The 25471-nt window shown below is 39.6% G+C and overlaps 2 protein-coding genes and 3 long non-coding RNA genes across 13 annotated transcripts; 3 read left to right on the top strand and 2 right to left on the bottom strand.

Moving 5' to 3' along the window:
- Positions 1-856: 856 nt before the first annotated feature.
- LOC136260285 (uncharacterized) lies at positions 857-8291 on the bottom strand. Of its 6 annotated transcripts, XM_066053969.1 has the most exons (12): positions 7857-8291; positions 7474-7800; positions 7050-7119; positions 6909-7002; positions 6790-6867; positions 6664-6741; positions 6538-6615; positions 6423-6489; positions 2859-2901; positions 2635-2817; positions 2182-2216; positions 857-1574 (listed from the first exon to the last, which is right to left on the bottom strand). In XM_066053969.1, exons 4-10 carry the CDS (start codon positions 6998-7000, stop codon positions 2804-2806), a joined length of 450 nt encoding a protein of 149 aa, XP_065910041.1. In that variant the 5' UTR covers positions 7001-7002; positions 7050-7119; positions 7474-7800; positions 7857-8291; the 3' UTR covers positions 857-1574; positions 2182-2216; positions 2635-2803. The 6 variants fall into 6 exon arrangements, with proteins under 6 accessions (XP_065910041.1, XP_065910042.1, XP_065910043.1 ...); XM_066053970.1 differs by lacking the exon at positions 6664-6741 and having other exon boundaries at positions 6909-7119; XM_066053971.1 differs by lacking the exon at positions 6538-6615 and having other exon boundaries at positions 6909-7119.
- Positions 8292-8394: 103 nt separating this feature from the next.
- Positions 8395-11118, top strand: LOC136260288 (uncharacterized). Its single transcript, XR_010703484.1, has 4 exons — positions 8395-8750; positions 10043-10398; positions 10447-10754; positions 10990-11118. It is a non-coding gene; the product is annotated as an uncharacterized lncRNA (long non-coding RNA).
- LOC136260289 (uncharacterized) lies at positions 8764-24021 on the bottom strand. 3 transcript variants are annotated; one of them, XR_010703488.1, is made up of 3 exons: positions 23854-24021; positions 12233-12347; positions 8764-10895 (listed from the first exon to the last, which is right to left on the bottom strand). It is a non-coding gene; the product is annotated as an uncharacterized lncRNA (long non-coding RNA). The 3 variants fall into 3 exon arrangements; XR_010703485.1 differs by lacking the exon at positions 23854-24021 and adding an exon at positions 16482-16816; XR_010703487.1 differs by lacking the exon at positions 23854-24021 and adding an exon at positions 13699-14426.
- LOC136260287 (uncharacterized) lies at positions 12438-13657 on the top strand. 2 transcript variants are annotated; one of them, XR_010703483.1, is made up of 4 exons: positions 12438-13038; positions 13092-13242; positions 13294-13432; positions 13478-13657. It is a non-coding gene; the product is annotated as an uncharacterized lncRNA (long non-coding RNA). The 2 variants fall into 2 exon arrangements; XR_010703482.1 differs by having other exon boundaries at positions 13092-13432.
- LOC136261765 (uncharacterized) lies at positions 18185-19927 on the top strand. Its single transcript, XM_066055818.1, has 2 exons — positions 18185-19629; positions 19784-19927. The coding sequence occupies exons 1-2, from the start codon at positions 18553-18555 to the stop codon at positions 19796-19798; spliced, it is 1092 nt and encodes a 363-aa protein (XP_065911890.1). The 5' UTR covers positions 18185-18552; the 3' UTR covers positions 19799-19927.
- Positions 24022-25471: the final 1450 nt, after the last annotated feature.

Consider the following 25471-nt stretch of genomic DNA (forward strand, 5'->3'; position numbering starts at 1 on the left):
TGACTCTCTCTGGTGGGCTTGAGTGAACCTACAACCATCAATTCACTGTAATTGTTGATATTAATTAAAAGTAGCTGAAATATGCATATTTTTTAATTTTATATCAAAATGCAAACAGTCACCCCAGTGCAACTAAACTTCTTCTGGCTTACAAAAATACCATGTTTGTCTTGTGTAGTTTGCAAGTTTCCATGTACCACAACACTTCCATTCGTCAAATGATATGTGACCAACTTCCTATATCACAACACTACAGTGGAACCTGTTTGTTACAGTAACCTTGGGACCAGATATCAATGGCATTTATATGTATAGGTGGCTAGAGAAACCTGCACAGAACGGTCAGCAGCATTTTAGTGATTACGACCATCATAAAAAAGGTAATTAATATTAAGAGACATCCGCTAACCACAACATTCCATAGAACAGTACTTAGCGTCAGTGGTACGGTTACAAAAGAGGTCAGCTGGTTTCCAATGGCTAATAATATGTTAAAGCCTGACAGGTATGAAGTGTTCATTAAAGTATAACAATTGCGTGTAAATTAAAACAGTATACCAATGGTACATTAAGTGTTTACCGAACAAACTACCACTAGCTGATCATTATAAGGCAGTGACTGCTAAACATGGAGTCGAAGTTACATGTATGTATAGTGTATACAGAGATTCAGAGAATTTGTGACTGGCCGGTATACACATTAGACAGTTGACCGATCAATACAGACCACAACGCATGCATTTGTATGGGAAGATATTCGGGACTTTTGTCCCTTGACTGCTATATGAGGACGACCACTTAATTCAGGTGACCAGTAACACAGGCTCCACTGTACTAATAAATCGTTCAAAGTAAATATTTTGATGACCAAACATAACATTTCAATAAGCAAAGGAAATACAAGGAAGTTACTTAGTTTCTCTGCATTGCTGCTGTATTATACGTATAACTTAATCAATCACAACAGCATCACAGTGTTGCTCTAAGATAGTAGGTGGTGGCACCTCATCCTGAGTGGGAACAACGCTGTTGTAGTGGCTGTTGCTAAAAGACAGTTCAATGTGTCTACATCTTGTAGTTGTACATAGATTGTGGGGAATCTGATTCATCCAATTTTTGGGAGTAGCCTTCTTTTCCCATCGGACAATACCATAAGCATTGTGTGAACAAACATATACATCCAGATTAATAAAATCACTACACGCTTGAAGTTCTACTTGAGTCCCCCAAATTCCAGGTTTTCCAATGTCTTCTACATGTTGGTCAAATAAAGCAACTCCCAAGACATATCATCAATCCAGTACTTGCTGTAAATATCACTGTTACCCTTGACCACTTGCAGTAACAAACTACGTAGATAAAAAATGATTTTCCTCACTGCCACACAATTGATGAGACAAAGCACGGTACATGCAGTTGTCATCAGCAGCCACAGTATGGACTTTATGATTTTGATCTTTCAAGAAATCTGTAATGTTTGTTAGCATTGATGATGGTGGCTTAGACTTGGAGACCAAACTAGCTAGATTACTGGATTCTGGTGCAAGTGACAACTTTGTTGTGCCTACAGGTTTCTAAACACCACTGAATACATTTGTGACCCAATTTTACAAAACCGTCAATGTACGCACACTTTTAAAATTTTATTTTATTGGTTTTATGTTATCTATAGGAACAGATGAATGGGCTTGCCAAGTTTTAGCCTCATAAGTTGAGCTGTGTACAATCATAACTTACTGATGCAATGATGTATGAAGTTGAAACGTTCACCATGAATTTGTCAATCTACTGAGGTATAGTTAGTGTTCAATATATACGTCTGTCCTCGATAAGGAAGGTGTATTCACTGAGCAAAGATCGTCAGTAAATTCTTTTGTCACAGCAACGTAAACAAACAGATGTAACTTGGAAACTAATCTGTGTACGGAGATGAAACAAAGCTTCCCAAACTCCCAGTGGACAGGCAAACCCAATGGTACCCAGGATTAGTGGAGTAGAGTGTTAATTCACTAACTAGTGAGGCGATAAATACTTGCGTAAGTTGTTTTTGTAGAACTTTAGTTTTTTTACCAATTTTTTTTAAATGCTGTTTATTACATAAGTAATGTAGTGCGTACATTGACGGTTTTGTAAAAAATTCAGTCACATTTGTTATTAATATTATTTTATCTACACACTTACTTCTAACAATTTCTTATTGTCTTTTTGAGAGATGTCTGTTAATTGGAATAAAATGAATTGGGTGGGGTAAAGTAAAAGTCAGAGAGGATGGACACTATTATAAGCACAGCGATTTTTTACAGTTAATTACATATTACTAACGGGAACATAAAGATGACATAATAAGAAGTCTTGGCAATAGCCATGATATTACATTTAGTTGTGAAAAACTATAGAATCCAAATAAAAACAAGTGAAAAGGCTTCTCGTTTCTGTGAAGATGTGTTGGCGGTGTTCACTTCTTTTAACCACAGACTGTAGCATTATATATGTACCACTTTCTTCAATCATTGTTAGGCTGAACTATGGGATGCTGTACAAGGACTTTGGGAATGATTTCAATACAAATGTTTGTGCTCTCATGCACATGCCCATCCTTTCTGAGTAAAAACATAAACATACATATGTATGTACCTGTGCCATGAACTGCAGAGGTCATGGTTTCAACTGACTGGGCTGAGCATTTTCTCATGCTACAAGCCTTCTTTTTTCGCCCTTGTCCCCCAAACTGCTTCATAACCAAACATTCAGGGCACGTTCCACAGTTTGGGTGCTTGCAACCACTGCACTTGCCACAGCGAGTTCATTTTCGATTCGCTGTCAGTGTCAAGTATTTCATACAGAATGTACTTCCTTACATGTTGTCTTATTTTCTATTGGGGGGTGTCTTCCCAGGGTGTTCTGTAAAAAAAAATTCAATAAGACTAATTTTACACCTACCTTGCTGACATGGTGCTTAAATGATGAAAATTACCAGGTGAAGATAGTAACCACAACTGACCAATACCTATACTAAAATTTATGGAGCAAACTAATGTCCCTTATCTTTGTTGAAAGTTTGTAAACTTATTTAAATTTTGGTCAGGGAGATTTCTTTTAAATTCCTTTTGTAAGTATCTTCTGGTCGATTTGATGCTAGATGCACTAGGATTATTCCATAGAGGTTATTTTCATTGCGGAAAACATTCTAAGGTTGGGTGGATGCCATGCCGTGGATGCCATATACACTTAGGATATACCCTAAGCAAGCTTCAAACAGCTAAGAAACAAATGTGGGTTTGCTACAACCACTGTATGAAATAGTACAGTAGTACTGTTCAAGTAGGTCTTGCCCTTAAAATGGTGCATACCTGAAAAAACAAGGCCATGAAAAACCAGCATAGAAATACCATACGTGACGAAAATCACTCTTCTGGAATAGTCCAGTGCATCTCACACTATATTCAAACTACAAATTATGCACAGGAGTGTTTTATAATCTGCCTATTGTGTTTCCCGATACAAATTCTTTAGAGAAACTGAGAAAGCCACAAGGCTGCCCTTCATTTCTGTTTGCATAAGTACAGGACACGCCCCCTTTCATCACAAATAAATTTGTTATTCCTTGTAGTCTACTAGGCTAGATATTCCTTTTCCGGTTGTTTTACTCCTGTACAGCTCATTGTGAAAGGCTTTCACAACGCATTCAAGAACTTGCTTCACCCATATTTTAAGCTGGCACGAACAACCCACCTAGAAGCAAATCTTACTTACCCAGAAAGTAATTACAGGTCTTATACAGCCTTCATATCTCTTACACAGGCTGCTTTTTTGCTAACATGGGTTCTGGACAAACACCGTCCTAGATGGTTGCTAAGCAAAAACATTTAAAAACAATCATTTCAAAAGACAACCACACTTAGCAACCATTGCTATAGCCCAAAAGTACATTTATTTTGGCAACAGTGACCTAGTAAGTATCGTTAAGCAACCAGTTACTACATGTATGCCATGTGGTGTTCATCACCTATGGTAAAAGTAGTGAAAATTTTAATCCAAGTCCCGTCTGTCCAGCTGGTTGTCTGTGAGTTATGATTAAGTGAGCGCTTGTAAATTATTTCCCATATTGTTGCTGTGAAAATTAAATTTCTAGCTTTTTCATAAGTGCACTCCTAAATTATTCATCATACAAGACTGAAGAAACATTTGGATTCCACTCTTTCATAATTACAATAGATAACAGGGATTCTATAACATGGAGTTTGAGGAACGTGCAAACAGGTCTGGTTTCTTTGCTCAGCTGGTTACATTTCTACAGACCAGTTTTACCATTGTTGACACAAAACAGATGCTTCCAAGCAATACTGGGTTGGTATAAACAGTGGACCCGGGGACCCAACTTTTTGCGAAATCTTTTATACTTCACAATGTTTATACACTCTATACTTGTACCAGATACTTCTGCAAGTCTCAGCATGTGGTATTGCACTGCCAATCCACTTTTCTTCGTCACACAGAGTGCCTAACACGATAGAAATTATAAGCTCCTCTGAAAAAGAGTCTATTACGTCAAGTTTAGAAACTGTGAGCAAGCAAAACAGCATCTAGCGATCACTGTAAGTCACCAGCAGCTCAATAAGCACTGAGATTTCATGTGTCATGTGATGCACAAAATCAAAGCCTTGTAAGAATTTAAAGCCCTCGATTAATACCCCGGGTGTGAAGAAGTGGTCTATGCAAGCAGTACATGACACATGAAATCTCAGTGCTTGTTGAGCTGCTGGTAACTTGCAGCGATCGCTTGAAGATGTTTGCTTGCTCACAGTTTCTAAACTTGATGTAATAGACTCTTTTTCAGTGGTGCTTATAATTTCTGTCACATTAGGTACTCAGTGTGACGAAGAAAAAGTGGATTGGCTGTGCAAGACTACATGTTGAGATATGCAAAGATATCTAGTACAAATATAGAGTGTATAAACATTGTAAAGTATAAAAATTCCATGAAAAGTTGGGTTCCCGCGGGTCCCCTGGTCCCAGGTACTCGGTCCCCAGGTCCACTGTTTATACCAACCCTTCACCTAACTGCTAAGTTTACTCTAGAGTTTATGGAGGGAATACTTACTCTTGCTGCTTTTACTATTAAAACATTTGGCTAACTTGGTTGGGTGTGTACACACTTAAATACTCCCAAAATAATTACAGCAACTGAGAGCACATGCTGTTAATAAATATAATTAACACTTACGTCTTCTGTGCTGGATTTCGCCCTTTTTATAGGTGGGATATTTTCAGAATTTATAACTTTCCTCTTCTTACACCACACTGTACCACTGCATTTTGGTCTCCCGCACGTCTTAATACATGGCTTTACCTTCATTGATGTTGCCAGCATTGATAAAGACAGTCCATGTTGAAATTGAAATAAAAGGAGTGTCTAAAGTATAGCATTGTGGTACTGGTTTTTTAGGTTCATATGCTTATTGAGCACACATGATGCATATACTTGTGGTAGACACCTGTTTGTTAAGTGCATGTGATGAAGTAAATGTTAAGATATTTGGGAGCAGCAAAACAAACTAAAAACATCCAAGTACACGTGACACGTTGTCTACCACCTAACTCACTGCCATCACCTTTTAGTTATCAAGACAGACTATTAGAATAAGTCGGCTATTCAAAAAGCTAGCAGAACAATGTGGATGCAAATACTGCTCTACTAACAGAAACTCTGGGCAAGGTAATGCATAAGAACGTGTTAAACATACAAAAAGCTCCTCTGAAAATGATAACTACACGCACCTTATGACCAGACTGGTGTCTACAATTTTCATATGGAAAAAATCCATGTGTGCATTCAGAGGAAGTTGGACGCGCATTAAACGCTACTTAAATATATTGCTCTTAATTGCATTCTTTGCACTAGTATTTCACGTGATCCTCAATAGTCGCAATACTAAACTGAAAAACGATGGGGTTCATTAGATAATCAGATCATCCTTCAATTAGGCTTCAAGGCTATGTACTTTGTTTTCATAAAGCACTCGAGATTTTGGGTGAAATTAATAAATTGCAATTTAATCCATACAATTTTCACCAGACTTGTCACGTACGTTTTTCTAAAATGAAACAATGACCCTTCGCTGCATTACACTGAGGTCACTGTATTACCCTGCTCATAAAAACAGATTTTGCGCAATTCTTTATATTGGCGCTTCAAACTTTGGCTTTGTTACCGGCCAAATCAGCGGGGTTCACTGGGGTTCACCATGCTGTTAGATTTAGGAATACATAAACTTTCTATTGCACTATAGTTTTAATACAAATTGTCTTGAAACAAAGGTTTTCCAATGAAAATGTACAGCTCACATGAACGCGTCCAACCTCCTCTGGTGTGCATTCAATGTATACTGAGAACTGAGGGTGTGCTACACTAACTGACTTACATTAGTACTTTGGCATGTATTAGCACTGCTATGGTTGTTGCATGTAGGATGAGAGCTTAGTTCATTCCTATACGGGTCAATTTATAATGATCAAGTTCTGTTAACATTACCATACCTAGGTCCATTAGCTGTACTAACACATTCCAGTGTAGTGGTGTCACTACTAAATGCAGGATGAGAGCTTGGTTCATTCCTATGAGGGACAATTTATAATGATCAAGTTCTGTTAACATTACCATACCTAGGTCCATTAGCTGTACTAACACATTCCAGTGTAGTGATGTCACCACTAAATGCAGGACGAGAGCTTGGTTCATTCCTGTAAGGGTCAATTTATAATGATCAAGTTCTGTTAACATTACCATACCTAGGTCCATTAGCTGTACTAACACATTCCAGTGTAGTGATGTCACCACTAAATGCAGGACGAGAGCTTGGTTCATTCCTATAAGGGACAATTTATAAGTTCTGTTAACATTACCATACCTAGGTCCATTAGCTGTACTAACACATTCCAGTACTAACACATTCCAGTGTAGTGATGTCACCACTAAATGCAGGACAAGAGCTTGGTTCATTCCTGTAAGGGACAATTTATAATGATCAAGTTCTGTTATATAACATTACCAGGCAGTACAATGGCATTCCATGACCATTTACATTGTAGGTGCCATCGATGAACAGGATTTCCGGGAACCTATCAAACAGTTTAGTCATGTGATTTGTCTGCAAATTTCAAGGATATTATTCTCATTCAGAGGCAGCGGAGACACCTATATTTAGGGGGGGCTGGGGGTCTAGCATGATGATGCCATTGCCTCGTTGTATATCGAAGACCAAAAAAAATGTCATTATTTGCAGCTTACTACACTGCTCCTCAAAGAATACTGTGACTGCTCTATTAGAGTATCTCGATCTTGACTGCTCTATTAGAGTATCTCGAATAATGCTATTGAATAATTTTAGGGAGGCTAAGCCCCTCCAATTTTTTTTTCACAGGGGCTGCAGCCCCCCTTGCCCCCCCTTCTCCACCACCCCTGTTCTCATTTACCACAATTCCTGCTTGGGCATCCTGGGTAGTGGTAATAGTTGGAGTGCACTGAGTAGCAGTTGTCGTTCCTCAAGACCTTTCTGGGTTTGCTCTTTTACCTTTGTCTTTAGGTTACTGATGTCTTTGAGGGTCACACATTTTCCAAACTTCTTCTCAACTAATTCTTTCACTCGTTTGGTATTGGGTTTCACAGTCGGCATCTCAGAAATTGTGGCTTCTTCTGCTGCAGTCAACCTTCTATTGACTGGATAATGTGCAAATATTGCAGGACCCACTTGATGAGTATGCTCAAGGTGACAATGACGTACGCACAACTTTTTATAAAGACTGCAGTAATGATTACATAAATGACAGCATTGTGTGCGAATTAATGTAGTGCTTACCTGTCATAAGATACAGTTATCTTTGTCTTGCAGTTCATAGCAAAAGTGTGATGGTAACCATTTCGCTTTAAATCGTCCAATGCCGTATGAAACTGTCCAAAAGTGTCGAATTGGGTGCCAACTTCCATTACAAGTTCTCAGTACAGCTCTAGGGCGCCAACCACCATGACACGTGTGGAGCACTGCTGAAAAGTGTCAAATTGGGCGCCATGATACGTGAAAATCGACACGTGGTGAGCCTGCGACCAGCATGGTTTAATCACGTGATCACGTGACAGGCGCAGGCCCATCAGCAGATGATTATATGAGGCACCGGTGGAAATAAGATGTACGTGGCTCTAAGAATAACCGGTATACCGGTGGACATAGACACTCCGTTTATAAATTGTTGCGCATTTTATGAATTCACAAAAATGCGCAGCGCAGTTTATAAAATGCGCAGCGCAGTTTATAAACTGCGCAAATTCACAGATTGCGCCTAACATGGATATATCCATTATGACGCTGTAGCTACATGTTAATAAATTTCCATTGGCTAGAAATCTAAGTTTTTCATTGGAAGAAAAATATAGGGTCATTGACTAAGATATATGTGCCATTATCCGTGTAAAAATAGTGGACGAGTCGATTGTCAGCGTCAAAATTATTTTGATGACATCCTGCACGTATCCTCAAAATCATGGCGGGAAAAATTGCTATAAAACCAATGCAATACCTAAAACACAGCAGTTTTTCCTTAAGATAGTCAGTTATGGATCTGAAGCAGATTAATGCAGAGCTGAAGTCTTTGACTATCGCTGTTCAGAATGGCAACTTTCATCGTAGACTCAATTCGTTGAGTAAGAGGCACGATAAGCAAACGCAGCCAGTTGCAACCCTTCTAATTCCAAATAGGTTTTTTCTCCTCTACCTGATGTCCGCAACGACGTTTTCTGACGTCACAAAACAAAATGGCCGTGCTAGTGTGGGGACTTTGTACAGGGAGGTATTGGGCGAGGTAGTGTTTCCCTATGATAGCCTAAATTCGAAAAAGGGCGAAGGTGAGGCATATAGTATATAATGCAATACAGACGAGTACAGATAAGCCTCGAATTTAAAATTTTCGGTCTGCTTTCCTTGTTGGAATGCGTTTCACATTGCATCGTCACGGTACGTGTACTACTTCTTACCTTTATTATCTCGTGGTTCCAAGTGTAGAAAACTACAGACAACATTCATTTCGAATACTGCGCATGCAGGGGCGTAGCCAGGATTTTTTGAAGGGGGGTTCCAGCACCATGCAGCATTGAGTTACCAGAAGCAGGGGTCTGGGGGCTGCACCAGCATTGAGTTACTAGAAGCAGGGGTCTGGGGGCGCAGCCCCCAGCCGCTGAGAGACTTTCAATATTTTAATAAATCAAAACTCAGCAAATTACTATATTTTATGCAAAAAGTACATTAATTATGATGCATTAAGTGCCCCTGGGATGAAGGTAGTACTAGATAAAGTCACCTAGTGGAAACAGACAGCATAACACATAGAGACACATATAGTAATCTGTAAGTGATGGTTATATCTCACTGTGGTATAGGAGCCATGAATCCACTGATACAAATGACAATCAAAACAATATAACTATACAAATATGCATAGCATGAATTCATTTTGCATAACACAAGTGATAAATTACTGGAGCTCTATATCTTTAAACACTGCACACCAAAGCTATAGCAGTATAAGGTCATGCTAAGTTTTGCATTTAATGTTGGAATGTCTGAAAAACTTCATATGGACATGGATATTTAAATGCATGTTCTATTAGAGTATACCTGACTGCTCTATTAGAGTATATACCTGACTGCTCTATTAGAGTATATCGATCTTTTTAACAAGTTTTTAATCCTTCCCTGAGAGATGAATGTAAGTTTTATCAATTGTTGTGCTGTGCCATTACACTATATTGCTCACTCATTTTGTCCTGCCACACTAAATGGTGTGTTAGGATCCTGCTTGCAGAAGTCTAAATTTTACAGGGGGGTCCTGAACCCCCCGGAACCCCCCCTCCCTACGCCCCTGCTGCGTGCTAAAATCTCTTAAGTCCCCACACTAACACGGCCATTTTGTCAATTATGACATCAAATTTCGTCATTGCGGATATCGTCGATAAGCAAACGCAGCCAGTTGCAACCCTTCTAATTCCAAACAGGCTTTTTCTCTTGTGGAGCAAGAAAAGAAGTCTACCGTATTGTGAAGGGTGCAATAGTGTTTTTAAACACTCTGCGTTAGCTAATCTATGCCTAGAGACTGAATGGCGCTGCTTTGGCCGAAGTAGAATCCGTGGAAGAAAGGCTTGCTAAGAGGGCGTCTAAAGTAGTGAACCAATACAAACTAAAACGAGGAGGGACTAGAACAAAGTTGGAAAAGGATGCAAGCCACTTCATGGTTTTCGAGGGGGAGATAATACAGACTACTGTAATACTGCTGTAGACACAGAAAACTCCACAGCACTATCTCAATCGGTTGTGTCCTCAACAACAATGAGTACAACCATTAGGTTACATGGTAAGGGAATGCATGTAGTGTGCATTGCTACAAATTAATTTCGTATAGGTAGTGATTATGAGAAGCTTAAGTCAAGGCAGCGGAGTCGAAGGCGATGGCAAATTGGGAGAGCGGTGAGAAGGTTTACAAGTCCACTCCTTGACATAGGGCTGAAAGTGTTTGGAATAAAATTTGAAACCTCCAGTGGAAATATACTACCGATACGGCTAGGGAGGAAAATAAGAGCAATAAAGCAAAATGAGGAAATCATGGATTCTGCCATTCCTAATGTTGCACACATTTTGCTTCGGTATGGAGTATCTATGGAGTGTTACCATGAGATAACAAAAATCATTGGTGGCCCCAAGTCATACAAGGTTACTATATTGTATAAGTGTATTCATATACAAGAATGTACATACAAAGTATACAAATTGTTGCTTCAAAAGCAGAGGTCATGCAATAACTTTAGCATATTCCCGTTCAGTTGGCTCATCTGGTATGCTTCATGCAGGTCCCTATAGTGGGATAGTGAATAAACAAGCAATGCCATGTGGTTAGCTACATAACATACACATGATTTGACGGTCAATACAGTACTATACCATACAGGTGAAGGCATACAAAAAAGGAATCCGTGTCCCAATTATATCAAAGACACCAGGAGATTTTGATGGGGCAGAGTACAACTTTGCATCTTTGCTTAAGGACAAGGCACAAAAGAAGTTAGCACAGATTGATAATTACGTATTATGTATATATATAATGTTTTATTAGATTAAAACACACCCTGATGTCTATTTAAGTACCCAGAAGATACGGGTAAGAATATCATTAGATGGGGCAAGATTCACAAAACAATCATCGTACATATTATTCTTATTTGCCTTTATGGCAGGAAGGCAGTGAAGGTAAGCAAATACGATGACTTAGTCCAACTTATAATATCACAATGCATTTAGACATTCACGTTGTAGCTGCCATTAAGGCAGCTGAAAATTATGAAAATGTATCAGTTGGGTTTAGAAACATATTCTATGAGGTAAACAGGTTGATTGAAAACCCTACGCTAACGATAGATGGAATCATCTATAACTTAGAGTTTTACTTGTGCAGTGATTACAAGGTAAATAAATAACAATACATGAGTAACATGACATATACAATACCATGCATTGTTCACTTAAATGTGTGCCTTTGTTATTAGCACTTACAGACCTACTAAAATGAGGGTAACCCCCTCTACACTAATTACTAAATACCTTCTACGGCAACCAAAAATTCAAGAAATCCTTATTTACTGGGTCAACCACATGCTTTCTTTCAATAAATCCTGGGAGAGCAGTTTACAAACTCCAAAGTCCATGTTTAGCTCCATTAAAAATCTATTATGTAATTTAGTGTTGATGATTAATTCATTCGGTACATGTAGAGCAACATGATTATTATTGCTTGTATTATTTAGATGCTGCTAATTTTGATGGGACTGAAACAAGCCAATGCCAAGTACTCTTGCTTATGGTGTAATGTTGAAGACAAATTTAGACACAACATTCGTACTAGGACAGCGCGTACAATAGAAGCGCTAACAAGTACACACCCAACTCCAAGTCAACAGGAGGAAAGGAAAGGATTAATAAATCCTCCACTACTTAACATTTCGTTAAAAAATGTGGTAGTTGATGAATTGCATCTATTGTTAAGAATCACCGATGTGCTGACAAGAAATTTAATTAAGGCTGTCTTGTCTTATGACGCACAACACAATCCTGAAATTTCTGGTGAGTTAGAGAGGCCCATGGTAAAAGAGTTGTTGAGCTGCATAAGAGGTTGTGGTGTGACATTCAATGTCTACCTGGAGGATGATGGAGGCTTTAGTTTCACCTCTCTAGTTGGTGGGGATAAAAAGAAGTTATTATCCAAACTTCCAGAAAAACTGCCAAACTGTCAGCCATCAACATTCTGCAACACTGTAAAAGAAATATGGGAAGTAAGGATATGGCATACACAGTATGATACAAGTACATTGTGCTATAAGCCTCTCTATACAATAACTTGACTAGAATAATAGTTTGACAAAATTTACATAAGCATAGCAACAGGGGAGTGGGTAGTTCCCTTTATTGATTTAATTAATGACACAATTGAGCTTCTCTAATAGAATGGTCAGACAGTGTGGTCTCTGAATTGAAATCTTGTGTGGAGCCAATCCCAGACCCTTATTTATCTAAAGAGAACATAATTCATAAGCAGAGTATGCTTTGCAGCTAGCTTTACATACATGTACAGGTTAGGTAATCCTAAAGCTGCAGCACAAGTTGCTGTCAGACTCTTAGTCCCCAACTAGACATTGGGTGACCTGCAGGGGATTTTCCCCTTATTTTGGCCCCTTTTCTGTTACACCTTATTTGCTATAAGTCATGTAAGTCTGAGTCCTCGTAATTAGGTTAGGTAATCCTAAGGCTTCAGCGCAAGTTGCTGTCAGACCTTCAGTGCTAGTCACTGTAAAGCATTATTAATAATAATATCCTCCTGCATTTCAAAGGCTATGATTTACAGTACAAATTTAATTTTAAAATGTTTGCATACAGGATTTTGCACATTTATGACACAATTAAGGCAAGCCATTCTCCGCATAATGCTGACAGTATTCGCAAAATGGTAAGTTCATGTAGAATGCTTCTGTAATTATGCTTTGTAATTTTTTTTGATAGGGCCGCAATTGGATTAAAAAATTTTTAAAGCTTTAAAAAAAGTGTGATGGCTACCAGCCAAAACGAATTACTCCTTACATGCATGTTTTATGCCAACATGTTGGAGATTTTATTACTACATATGGAAGCATTAAACCATTTAGCTGCCAAGGTAAATCAACATATTACCAAGGTATTTATTTTAAAACAGTAATTTAATCAGGAGTAGAAAAACTAAATGATGACATCAAGAAAAGATTTTTCCGGTCAAGCAACGGACATGACCCAGCAGCTGACTTTCTTAGAGATGATTATAAATTAGACTACTTGAAAAGTTATGCAAGAAGGAAAAACACATACATGTAAGCTTGGAATTATCAGACAACAGGATTTATTTTCATTCACAGCAAACGTAAACCTGACTGGTGGAATGAAGAATATACATTTCACGAAGAAAGAGACGAAAGATAAGCAAAAAATGAAGCACTTCATTCCTAAAGAACAGCACACAGTACACTAAAATTAATTCATAATTTGATATTTCTTGTTGTAATTTTACTGCTTATTTTAAAAATGACTTATAATTATCGCCTGAATGAGATGCACAATATTATAATATTGCACTTACTGCAATTATGATCTCATGTATGTAGTTATAGCGACTGGTGTTCTTCACCATTAATCAACACACATTACACATTTCAGGTATAAAGTGCTCAAGGTACAGAAGTGGCAAGAAGCAGCTACAAAAGTTTTGAAAACAATGACTGTTAATATTAAGAATTCTTATATAAAATAGTGAGGGAGAATGTATAACTGCCAATGCCACCTCACAACTATTATTGAATAAACATTGACACTTTTACTGAAGAGAGAGAACCGTTGATGTGAAACCTTGCTCTAGTGAGGTACAGTGTATGGACACTCTAGTGACTACTTTATATTATGAACTCTTGAACACTGCTTAGACTGCTTTCCATTTATACATACACGTGTGCACGCATGCACCCACACCCACACACACAAACACTCTTTAAAACTTTGGATTACAGTGTACATTATTACAGATGGCTATGTGAAAAATTAATGGAAATGGGACACCACTCAGATATGTGTAGTATGTGCAAGTCACAAAGTTTCCTAAATATGTATTACAATGCATGCGAAGTCAGTTTTTTAAACCAGGCATAAACAACGTGCCTGGTTTTCTGAAATGTTTTCCAACAAGTGTATGTGTTTATCTGTCTTCTGCACTATGATGCACCCACTGAGAAAAATTCTGCAGGGGTGTAGTCAGCTAATATTTGATAGTAGGGTATAACATCAGCTTAGCTATGCACACAATAAACACGTTCACATTCATGTGATGCATTATCAAAGAAAATAATTATAAAAGTTGTATGCACATAAGGCCTACAGTTAGCTGTGCTATAGTGTAATTAAAATTAGTTTCATGCTTCGTACTTAACACAAGACATAGATTTTCTTACTTCCCATGAACAGGCAAATACAGTGGTGTATATTCGTATATTGATGTGAAATGTTTCAGTGCATATTGAAGCAATTAAAACATGCATAAATTTGTAATGTATGCACGCATTTTATCCAGTGTATTTCATAGCAAAATAGAATTTTGCGAAAACAGTCAGATTTAAGCCACATATCATAGTTGTAGACACTGATTTTAAATTGATTGTAGTTACTTATGCACCAACCAACTGCATTAGATTTGACTTGCTTGAATGACCCTGGGGCATTTAAGGCTAATGCCCCTTTACTCAGTCTCCTTCACCATTTTGGTATTTATAGCTCGTATAGTGGTGAGCTTATTTATTACTCAAGGAAAAGGGTACACTTGAGGCAAGACAGGCCAGTCAGTCCTAACTTTCTTCAAACTTAGCAAATTCATACTGACAAAAAAAACATTATGGCAAGCAAGAGAAAATACTGACACAGAAATGTTGTACTCAGATAAATGAATGTGAGAAGAAAGGTTCATTATACAAAATTAAATCAGTAGAGCATGACAGTGAGTTCTCCCTGCATGTGTGAGGCATTATATTAAGGCACCATACCTAGTACATGATTAATCTTGTGCAGCCAGACGACTACTTATTCTTTGTATGTATATGTGTGTGTGTGTGTGTGTGTGTGTGTGTGTGTGTGTGTGTGTGTGTGTGTGTGTGTGTGTGTGTGTGTGTGTGAAATAGATCGGTATACTCTAATAGAACAGTCAACTACTCTAATAGAGCAGTCAAAAAGCTTTTAAAAAGGTGTACCTAATAAAAGGTCCAAAAAGTAGGGAAAAGTTGTCTGACTCAGGGAATCGAACCTGCACCTTTCAGTGAACTGCAATCTGCACTATTCTACCAGATGTTCACATACCGTGTGGGTTTTTAAATGTTCTGCAGTAAAATTAGCTCTACTCTGTCGTAGAGCAAGAACTTTTGTGGGATACAAATTTTCATGGATTTCGTAGGTGTCTTAAAATAAACATTTTGTAGTTCCTCGTATGGAGATCAATGTCTAAGCCACAAAAAAATTGTTCCACGAGAATTACTGGTTTTACCACAAATGAGCAATCTACAAAAATTACTTACCCTACGGTAGTCATAGGTGGTGGAAACTCCTGTTTGCAAGAAAAGATCAATACAATCTGATAGAGCACTTAATATATTACGAGTCACTTTTGTATTCCTTGGAAGTAACTACTTAATTTATTTGCAAAAAGTAAAATAGTTTAAAATACTCTCCCAGAACTTCTAAAATATGAGAGCAATCCCCCAGACCCCGTGGATAGCATTCAAATTAATTTTGTTATTCACATTTTCATTCATTTTAAGTGCAGTGCCCATGGACCATTGTGTACATTTCAAAGTTGGCCCCCTCACTATGTCGCCTGCTCCACCACCCCTGGTCTTCAGCGAGCATTGATTAGTGAAGCCCTAAACTTCTTAACCCTGTTAACAAGTGACACGCACCGTTTACAATAACAACTTTACAGGACTAAGTAACGTAATTTAGGTACTGGGCAGTCAGCTCAGCTGGTTTGCCCAGGGAGTGAAAACCCCAAATGGTACAATCAAATACATACGTATATATACAATTTGATAATTTAAACTTGTTCCACTTGTGGACTAATGGTACTATAACGCAAAGGCTAGGCATTTCCTTTTACAGGGTAAGCTGTGTAATTGATAACAGCGCGCGCGTAGGGTTTGTAAGTTTAGGGCTTGGCCAATCAACCTTCACCGAAAAAGACTAGTGAGAATTTTTATTGTCATTGACTTTACACACAGAGAAAAACTAGTAGCTAATCAGTGCTACGCAAGACTAGTACATAATGAAACCATAGATAGTATATAAAAACCCTATCTATGATGAAACTACGGCATATGCGAGATAACTCACTTGATAAAGTTATCCACAATAACTTCGGTTTCATTAATGCCAGCAAAGCGAGCTTAGTTCCTTGACATTCTGACATTCTACGGTAGGACAATAGCACAGTTCAAGTCTGTTTAACTGCGCGCAGCGCGTTATTATGAGTATTGGAATTGGCATTAAATTTAAGCGCAGTGCCCGTACACTATTATGCTAATGGTGTGCCAGACATGTCGTCGAAGATAGCTCACAGAGAAGCAACGAAAGAAGAGTTCTGAATAGTTCAGCACTTTTTCTATAGTGTGAAGCAAAGGATCATGTTATCATCACAGTAAAACTTGCTGGGACGACGGTCTAAAGAGGGCATGCAAGGGCGGATCTAGGATTTATAAAAGGGGGGGGGGGCTAACTCAAGGTACTAATCTCTTGGGTAGAGGTGTAAAGCATGCTGGAACTAGGGGGGTCTGGGGGCATGCTCCCCAGGAAAATTTTGAAAAATAAATGCTAAAATACTGCAATTTGGAGACAATTCCACATAAAATTCATAATATTTTCTGCCTGTAGATAGGTCTATTTTATATACTGCCTTTAGATTATAGGTATGGCTCTCTGAAGCATTTTGCTGATGGAAAAGTTTGGGTAGGTACAGACAACCAAGCTTTTAAGAGCCCTGTACTAGGGAAACAAAGATCCTAAGCCCATGGCGTTGTTAAACTTTCGAAAAAGTGATCTGTAGCCGAGATTCGGTTCTTTATTACACTAAGAATTTGAATTATTAGTGGTTGTTTCGTCACAGAGTGCGCGAAGCGATCTGATTGGCTCTGCCAACATTCCGGCAGTGGTCTGCAACAGCGACCAGACGGTTTATTTACCGCCCCCACAAAAACCGTCTGGCACGCGAGACTAATTAAAAGGGTGGTAACTTCTAGCTCTTGAGTATGTTGCAAAGTGGAGGTACAAATCAAAATGGGAGGGCAGTGCTAAAAGCCGGAACGGAATTGAACGGGGCGCGCACCAAGTTAATGAATCGTTTTTGCAGATTGTACACCGTTTCTTACCATTACGTAGTGACTAGAATTGTGCTAAAGTTAGTTTTCTTCTGCTTGTAGGCATGCTAGAAATCGCTCGCTCGAAGTTTCTATTTAATGCCCACTGTACGAAAGCGTTTTACAATTACCTACGCTGAAAATCTATCATTTAACCTGCTAAACTATTATTTTGTAAGCACTATAAGCATATGATTCATAGCCACTAACATACACTGTGGTTAAGGTTACGGTATAGTCACGGACAATCATTCAAAATTTTGAATGCCTATCGATACTTTTTGAGAAGCCCATAAAACCAGTCTAGCAGCGTGAAAAGTTTTAAATGAAGGTGAAGCCCTTCATATTTAATGTTTTTATGTAGCTACAGTGTAGTTTGAGGCAGATGGAACGCTACAATTTGTTGTAACACAAGTAAGCCAGCCCATACATCGCTCAGCTCCAGCTGTCACTACCATGTTTTTCCGCCGCCAAATACAGCAATAGCTGTAAGCTCTATTGGCTTTTCTGGGGCATAGTGATACTGTATATTAAATTTATTAGGTCCTGTGGAAGCGTTTTTGGCGTGTTTCTTCCCAGTGACTCAGATGCAAGCCTTCAAGGAGCTTGTTTCACCTGAAAAAACTATTGAAAGTTCAATAAAACGTCTATACTACCACTAACTTAAAAAATCGCTTCTGTAGTAAGACTAACTCATGTGATTACTTATTATGATTATGTCATTAATTACTGTATATAGCCAATATTTGAAGTGTTGTACAATAAGTATGCGCACGTGTGTGATTGAGGAAGAATCAATAATTGTGAATCATTGTGTGTTGCTCGCCTGCGTACGATTACATTGGCGTTGTCGGCAACGTTTCTCGCCCTCGTCGAGTTCCTCTTCGCGCGTCAAAGCTTAGAAACCGTGGTACCGTGGCATAATACGGTACCCTGTAAGGCGAGTGGAGTTTATTGTGTGGTTCAGTGTGTTGGCCATTTGTTTCGTCTATAGGGGGCTCAGGGAGCGGATTGACAGGACTCAGCCTCAGTGTATCTGCCGTTTGCAGAGAATGGCCAGCAAACCCGTAGTTTTACCGGAGATTTTCCAGGGCAACACCAGTTGGGACGATTGGTTGGAGCACTTTGATCGAGTAGCAGCTGTGAATGATTGGACGGCCAATGCAACTAAGCTTAAATGGCTTAAAGTCCGCCTAACTGGTAAAGCCGCAGCAGCGTTGAGACGTCTTCCGGATGAAACAAAGAATGATTATGGAGCTTTGACTGAGGCGCTCAAGAAACGTTTCGAACCAGCGAGCAAGAAAGACTTGTATATGGCAGATTTGCAGGTCAGAAAGAAGCGCAAGGACGAAGACTGGGCGTCCTTTGGTGACAGTTTGCGTCTGTTGACGGAGAAAGCTTACCCAGGTTTACAAGATGAAGAACAGGAAGTGCTAGCTCTCAATCAATTCTTAGCACAATTGGAACATCCACAGATAAACTTTGCTGTGAGACAAAAGCAGCCAAAGACAGTTGACCAAGCTGTACAATACACTATGGAAGCTGAATCATATTTGAACCCATACAAACGGACCACTAATGCTATGGTTCCTACGCATCCAGGCCTAAAGGATCCTGATCAATCAGTAGCAGCTGCAATTAATAGAGAAGACTCACAGTCAATGATGCCTGCAATCATGAAGAGGCTGGAAGCAATTGAGATTCAATTAAAATCAGCAGCCAAGCCTAAGAGAAAGTGGGATAATTGTAGTACCACAGCACCAGGTAGACAAACCCAAGCAGCTGGTCAGCCTTCCAAGTCAATTGTATGTTTCAAGTGTGGTCAAGAAGGCCACTTTGCACGGGGCTGTGCAGCTGGAGTCACACAGCAGCAGCAACATACTGTTTCTAAACAGTCCATGAATGCAGTAACCAAAGCAGACAATAGTGACAGTGAATCTGACAAAAGTGACCAGTCAATGAATACAGTGATCCAAAAAGACAACAACACCCCTCCTACTGAAGATTTGATTCCAGTGAGCTTGTCTACAGTCACCCCTATTGACTACAGTCTGCTGGGAACCATTAGTGGCATACCTGTGAAATTCTTAGTGGATACTGGAGCTGCAGTGTCCATTCTGAGTAAACAGGTTTGGAATAAGCTAGCTCAGCAAGGGGTAGGTTCCCTAGACACAGTGTCTGGCAAGAACTTGGTGGGTGTGGAAGGGTCCCCATTGAAATTGTTAGGGATAATCAATCTACAAATTGTGTTTGAACAGCAATCTTTTGATGTGTGTTTCTTAGTTGCAGACTTCCTGACCACTGAGGCTATTTTGGGCCAAGATTTCCTGAGGAGGTACGACTGTATTGTTGATGCTGGTAAAAGTCAGGTCACTTTTCCCAATGTTGGTATGACCTTCAACCTTATTTGTCCAGCAGGGACCTCTCAGATTGCTCATGTGAATGTTGTATTGACTGATACTTTCAGAGTTCCAGGATGTAGTGAGATAGAAATAATGGCAGCAGTCCCAGATGCTGCATCAGAGGGCACTTGGATTATTGAAGGCGATGTCATGAAGCGGAATCCATTGTTGGTAGCCAGAGCATTGGTGACGCCTACTGATATGGCAGTCCCTATTTGTTTGCTTAATCCCAGACCTGAATGTATCACCGTGAAGAAGGGCACAGTGGTTGCACACATGGAACCAGTCCAATCTCTAGACACCTCATTTGTTGGAGCATGTCAGTCATTGTCATTGACATCAGAACCTATGTAAATCAAGAAGCAGTTGATTGAAGGTATGTTAATGAACCTTGGCACACATGTAACTAATTGTCAGCAACAAAAGTTGCTACAACTATTGCTGGAGTTTGCTGATATTTTTGCAGTGAATTCAGATGATATGGGTCGTACTGGTAGGATTAAGCACAAAATTTATACAGGTGATGCTCTTCCAATCCTCCAGCCACTGAGACGCGTGCCACCCATCAAAAGGAAAGAAACACAAGAGCTGCTACATAAGATGTTACAGAAAGATGTCATTCAGCCTTCCTGTAGCCCTTGGGCTTCACCTGTTGTTGTAGTACGGAAGAAAGACGGTAGCCCACGATTTTGCGTCGATTATAGAAAGTTAAACAAGGTGACAAAAAAGGACGCCTACCCGATTCCCAGAATCGATGACACTTTGGATACCCTGGCTGGGTCTTGTTGGTTCTCTACTTTGGACCTTATCAGTGGCTACTGGCAAGTTGAACTAGCTCCACAAGATAGAGAAAAAACAGCTTTTTGTGTACCAGATGGACTGTTTGAGTTTAAAGTGATGCCATTCGGGCTCAGTAATGCCCCGGCAACTTTTCAACGACTCATGGACATGATTTTGTCAGGACTCAAATGGAACACCTGTCTAGTGTATTTGGATGATGTGATAATTGTTAGCCGCACATTTGAAGAGCACCTCCTGAGACTAAGACAAGTTTTCCAAAGGTTCAGGGAAGCAGGCTTGAAATTGAAACCAGCTAAGTGTTTATTCTGTCAACCAGAAGTGTGTTTCCTTGGCCACATAGTGTCTGCTGATGGAATCAGTACTGACCCAGCTAAGACTGCCATGGTGGCTGAGTGGCCTACACCAACTTCTTCTAAGGATGTTCAGAAATTTTTAGGCCTAGCAAGTTACTACAGGCGATTTGTGCCTGGATTTGCCACAGTAGCTAAACCACTACATCGATTGACAGAGAGAACAGCTCAGTTTAGGTGGTCACCTCAATGTGCCGAAGCATTTGATGTACTGAAACAGCGTTTAATCTCAGCACCAGTTCTGTCAATACCAGACTTCACAAAGCAATTCATATTAGATACTGATGCCAGTGAATCAGGCATAGGTGCCGTTCTATCACAGAAGTACACAGATGGTTCTGAGCATGTTGTCGCATATGCCAGCAGAGTGCTGAGTAAACCAGAGCGACGCTACTGTGTGACCAGGAAGGAGCTCCTGGCAGTTGTTAGTTTTGTGAAGCACTTTAGACCCTACTTGCTGGGAAAGGCGTTTATCTTGAGGACAGACCACGGTTCTCTCACTTGGTTGTCCAATTTTCGAAACCCTGAAGGTCAGCTTGCTAGATGGCTCGAAGCCCTCCAGGAGTATGATTTCAGCATTGTGCATCGGCAAGGCAAGCTGCATGGTAACGCCGATGCCATGTCCCGTAGACCTTGTACTCAATGTGGAATGGATAGCCACGGCAACTTGGAGGAAACTGCTGTAGCACCAGTCAGTCAACGTGAACAACTTTTATCAGCATATTCTATGGATGACCTGCGGAGACTACAGATGGAAGATCCATCTATTGGCTTTGTACTACTGGCAAAAGAAGCAGATAAACCTCCCTCCACAGATGTCACTAAAGGGCAGAGTTTGGCAACAAGACGACTGATAGAAGTATGGCCATGCTTGCAGTTGATCAATGGGCTCCTATATAGACAGTATGAAGATCTTGTAACTAGACAGGTAGTGGCACAGTTGATTGTTCCTCAGGTACTTCGAGATGCAGTTTTGGAGGAGATCCATGGTGGAATTCTAAGTGGTCATTTGGGTGAAGAAAAAACCTTGCAGCGACTTAAAAAGCGTTTTTATTGGCCAGGTCACTCTAAAGATGTAAAGAATTGGTGCCAAACATGTGCAACGTGTGCTTCACGTAAAACACCTGTACCAAAAAATTGTGCACCACTGCAGACAATCAAAGCAGGTTCCCCAATGCAAATTATTGCCTTAGACATTATGGGCCCCCTTCCTGAAAGTGCAAACAAAAATTTGTATATTCTTGTTACTGCAGACTATTTTACACGTTGGATGGAGGCGTTTGCCATTCATAACCAGGAGGCAGTTACTGTAGCTCACAAATTAATTGATGAAGTATGTTGCAGATTTGGGATTCCAGAACAAATCCATTCGGACCAAGGAAAGCAGTTTGAAAGTGCGCTGATCAAAGAATTATGTAAAATTTTAAACATCTCTAAGACAAGAACGACACCGTACCACCCACAGTGTGACGGGTTGGTGGAACGTTTTAATAGAACTTTACAAGATATGCTAGCAACAACACTCCACCATCACCCTTTTGACTGGGAAGATGCCCTTTCTAAGGTATGCTTTGCATATAACACAAGTGTTCATACCACAACAGGTTTCTCCCCATTTTATCTAATGTATGGTAGAGAACCACGATTGCCAGTTGACATTGTTTATGGGACACCCACCCCAGAGCACTTATCAGTTGCCAGCTATGCTCGCAAGACATCCAAACTGTTGCAAGAGGCATATGATCAGGTACGGCGTCGTTTATCAGCTGGACATGAACGGCAGAAACAGATTTATGATAAACGTGTTCATGGAGAACCTTTTAAGGAAGGTGATACTGTTTGGCTCCTTGATACAGTGGTAGAACCAGGACAGTCTAAGAAGCTTCACTTGCCTTGGAGAGGTCCTTACAAGATCCTACAGCAGATTACGGATAGTGACTATCGTATAACACCCCTGTCAGGAAGTTCAGCTCCAAAAATTGTTCAGTTTAATCGCTTGAAATTGTGTAAACCTGATACTCGCTTTGCACAGCAGCCCCCAGAGAATGATGAACAGACCCCTCCTCTGCTTTCTCCTAGTGATGCCACGGCAGCTTATAGTACTGTTGGGGACAACCTTGAACTAGTTGATGATGATGACGCTACAACACAGCACCGACCACCCAGAGTTCGCCGTCCCCCTGGCCGTTATGATGATTTTGTCTCCCATTGATTTCCAGTACGGGTCGTACTCTTTGCAGAGGGGAGCAGTGTAGTAAGACTAACTCATGTGATTACTTATTATGATTATGTCATTAATTACTGTATATAGCCAATATTTGAAGTGTTGTACAATAAGTATGCGCACGTGTGTGATTGAGGAAGAATCAATAATTGTGAATCATTGTGTGTTGCTCGCCTGCGTACGATTACACTTCCACAGGACCTAGATATTTTAGTTGTTTAGCCACTTGTGTTGAAATTATAAGGATTCAGTAATCTGTTAGTCTGGTTTTTGGCGGCGCGTTTTTATAAAACATCGCTCTATTGTAGACCACACACCCAAGAACAGTCGTTGTTCTGTAGTAAAAACAAACAAGCACAATTAGTTGTATTGCTAACACAACACAGTTGTTGAAATTATTTATCCCTGCTTGGGTTAAAGCAGGTTTTGTAATTTGTTCCGCCCACGCATTTAAAACTATTCCGTAACCTTAACTCTCGTAAATTATTGCCCATGCTGGCAGACTTCAGAAAACCATCCTCGCTGTCACTAAAGACTTGGACATGACTACAACATGAAAATACTACAGTAGTTTACCTTTTACAATGATAAAGAAGCAATTCTACATCAGGATTAAACAGAATTTGATGGATTGGTAAAAGCACAACATGCCACGTGGCGGGCATTAAATAGAAACTTCGAGAGCGCGATTTCTAGCTTGCATATAAGTAGAAGGAAATGAACTCTAGCACAATTCTAGTCACTGTGTGGCAGTTTGAAACGATGCAAAATCCGTCTCAAACGATTTTTCTACTTGGCTCGCGCCCTAATTGGTTCCATTCCATTCCAGCTTTTAGCACTACCCAAATGGGATATCAATTTCATTATGAAAACTTCGTATACATAAATAATCTAGCATTACTGTATTCATTTGTTCTCCACTTAAATATGCTACTAGTGTCGGTACACTGGCAGTCTACCTTAAAATCTCAACTCTAGAGTAGATCCAACACAGAGCAGCCCGCACTGAACAAATACATGTGATCCCACTGTAATTTCATGGACCAGCTGGACTGGGAATCGCTTGAAAACAGACAAACAAATTTAACCCGTTTTGTTTGAATTGAAGCATGTGAAATGTTACAATTAAGAAATTCTAGAATTCTTAGGTGGTATGTAATTAATGTGAGTGATCCATTTCAGGTCCAACTAGATACATTGAAACTACACACACATCTTGGTCCAAATCACGTTTGCCTGGTGGCTATGGGCATGGTTTCACATGCACAGAAGGCTTATAATTAAGGTTTGGTTAATCTTGCAGTTTTGGCATTTAGCCTGATTCAAGGCTAGCAGTCAGACACATCCTTGAATTTGTGCAACAGAAAAAAATCAGCTCACTATTGAACACGGCATTAGTCCACTGCACCGGCTGTTAATAATTCCATGCATACACTTCAGTGATGTTTGCAGAATATAGCCTCTTTGTGGTCTGCCAAAATATTTGTTCCTCACATACTGCACGGAATTCTTCAAGTTTTAATTCAGCTGGCTCTTTCCTGTTACTAGCAGTGTTGGGCAAGTTACTTTGTAAAAGTAACTAGTTACATGTTACATATTACTTGCAACAGAACTATTTAGTTACAGTTACATATTACCCATAAAATAAAGTAACTGTAATAATATTACATATTATATTACTTTGTGTCCACAGCCGTAAGCTGTCACGTGTGAAACTACCACCTTATCATGATTGCGTTGTTGGACAATGTGCAAATCTTGTAAGAAGCTAGTGAATAAGCTTCATTCAGTAAGCCTCGTTACTTCGTTGTGGTTAGGCGTTACTCAGAGGATTACTAACGAGATCAGTAACTTTGTTACTTTTAGTAATAATATTACGTCATATTAGACTCGTTACAGTAATTATATTACTTAGGTAACGCGTTACGTTTGTAAGTAAAGTATCTTGCGTTATATTACCTGTTTTCATAGCGTATTTCGTTATATTACTTTGTTACTCCCAACACTGGTTACTAGTGTCTTCCTGCTTGCTTTGTACACTGATTTATGACTTGAAAAGCTGGCCCAGACTGTTTTTTAAAGTCAAAATAAGCAAAACAGCTCACATAAAGCGCCCTTCTTGATATACCCGTAGATGAAGCATGGATGAACATCACTAATACAGCTCATCCCACAATTAATACTTCGTTACTAA

Source organism: Dysidea avara, chromosome 7 (genome assembly GCF_963678975.1).
Source record: "Dysidea avara chromosome 7, odDysAvar1.4, whole genome shotgun sequence".
NCBI classification, from domain to species: domain Eukaryota; kingdom Metazoa; phylum Porifera; class Demospongiae; order Dictyoceratida; family Dysideidae; genus Dysidea; species Dysidea avara.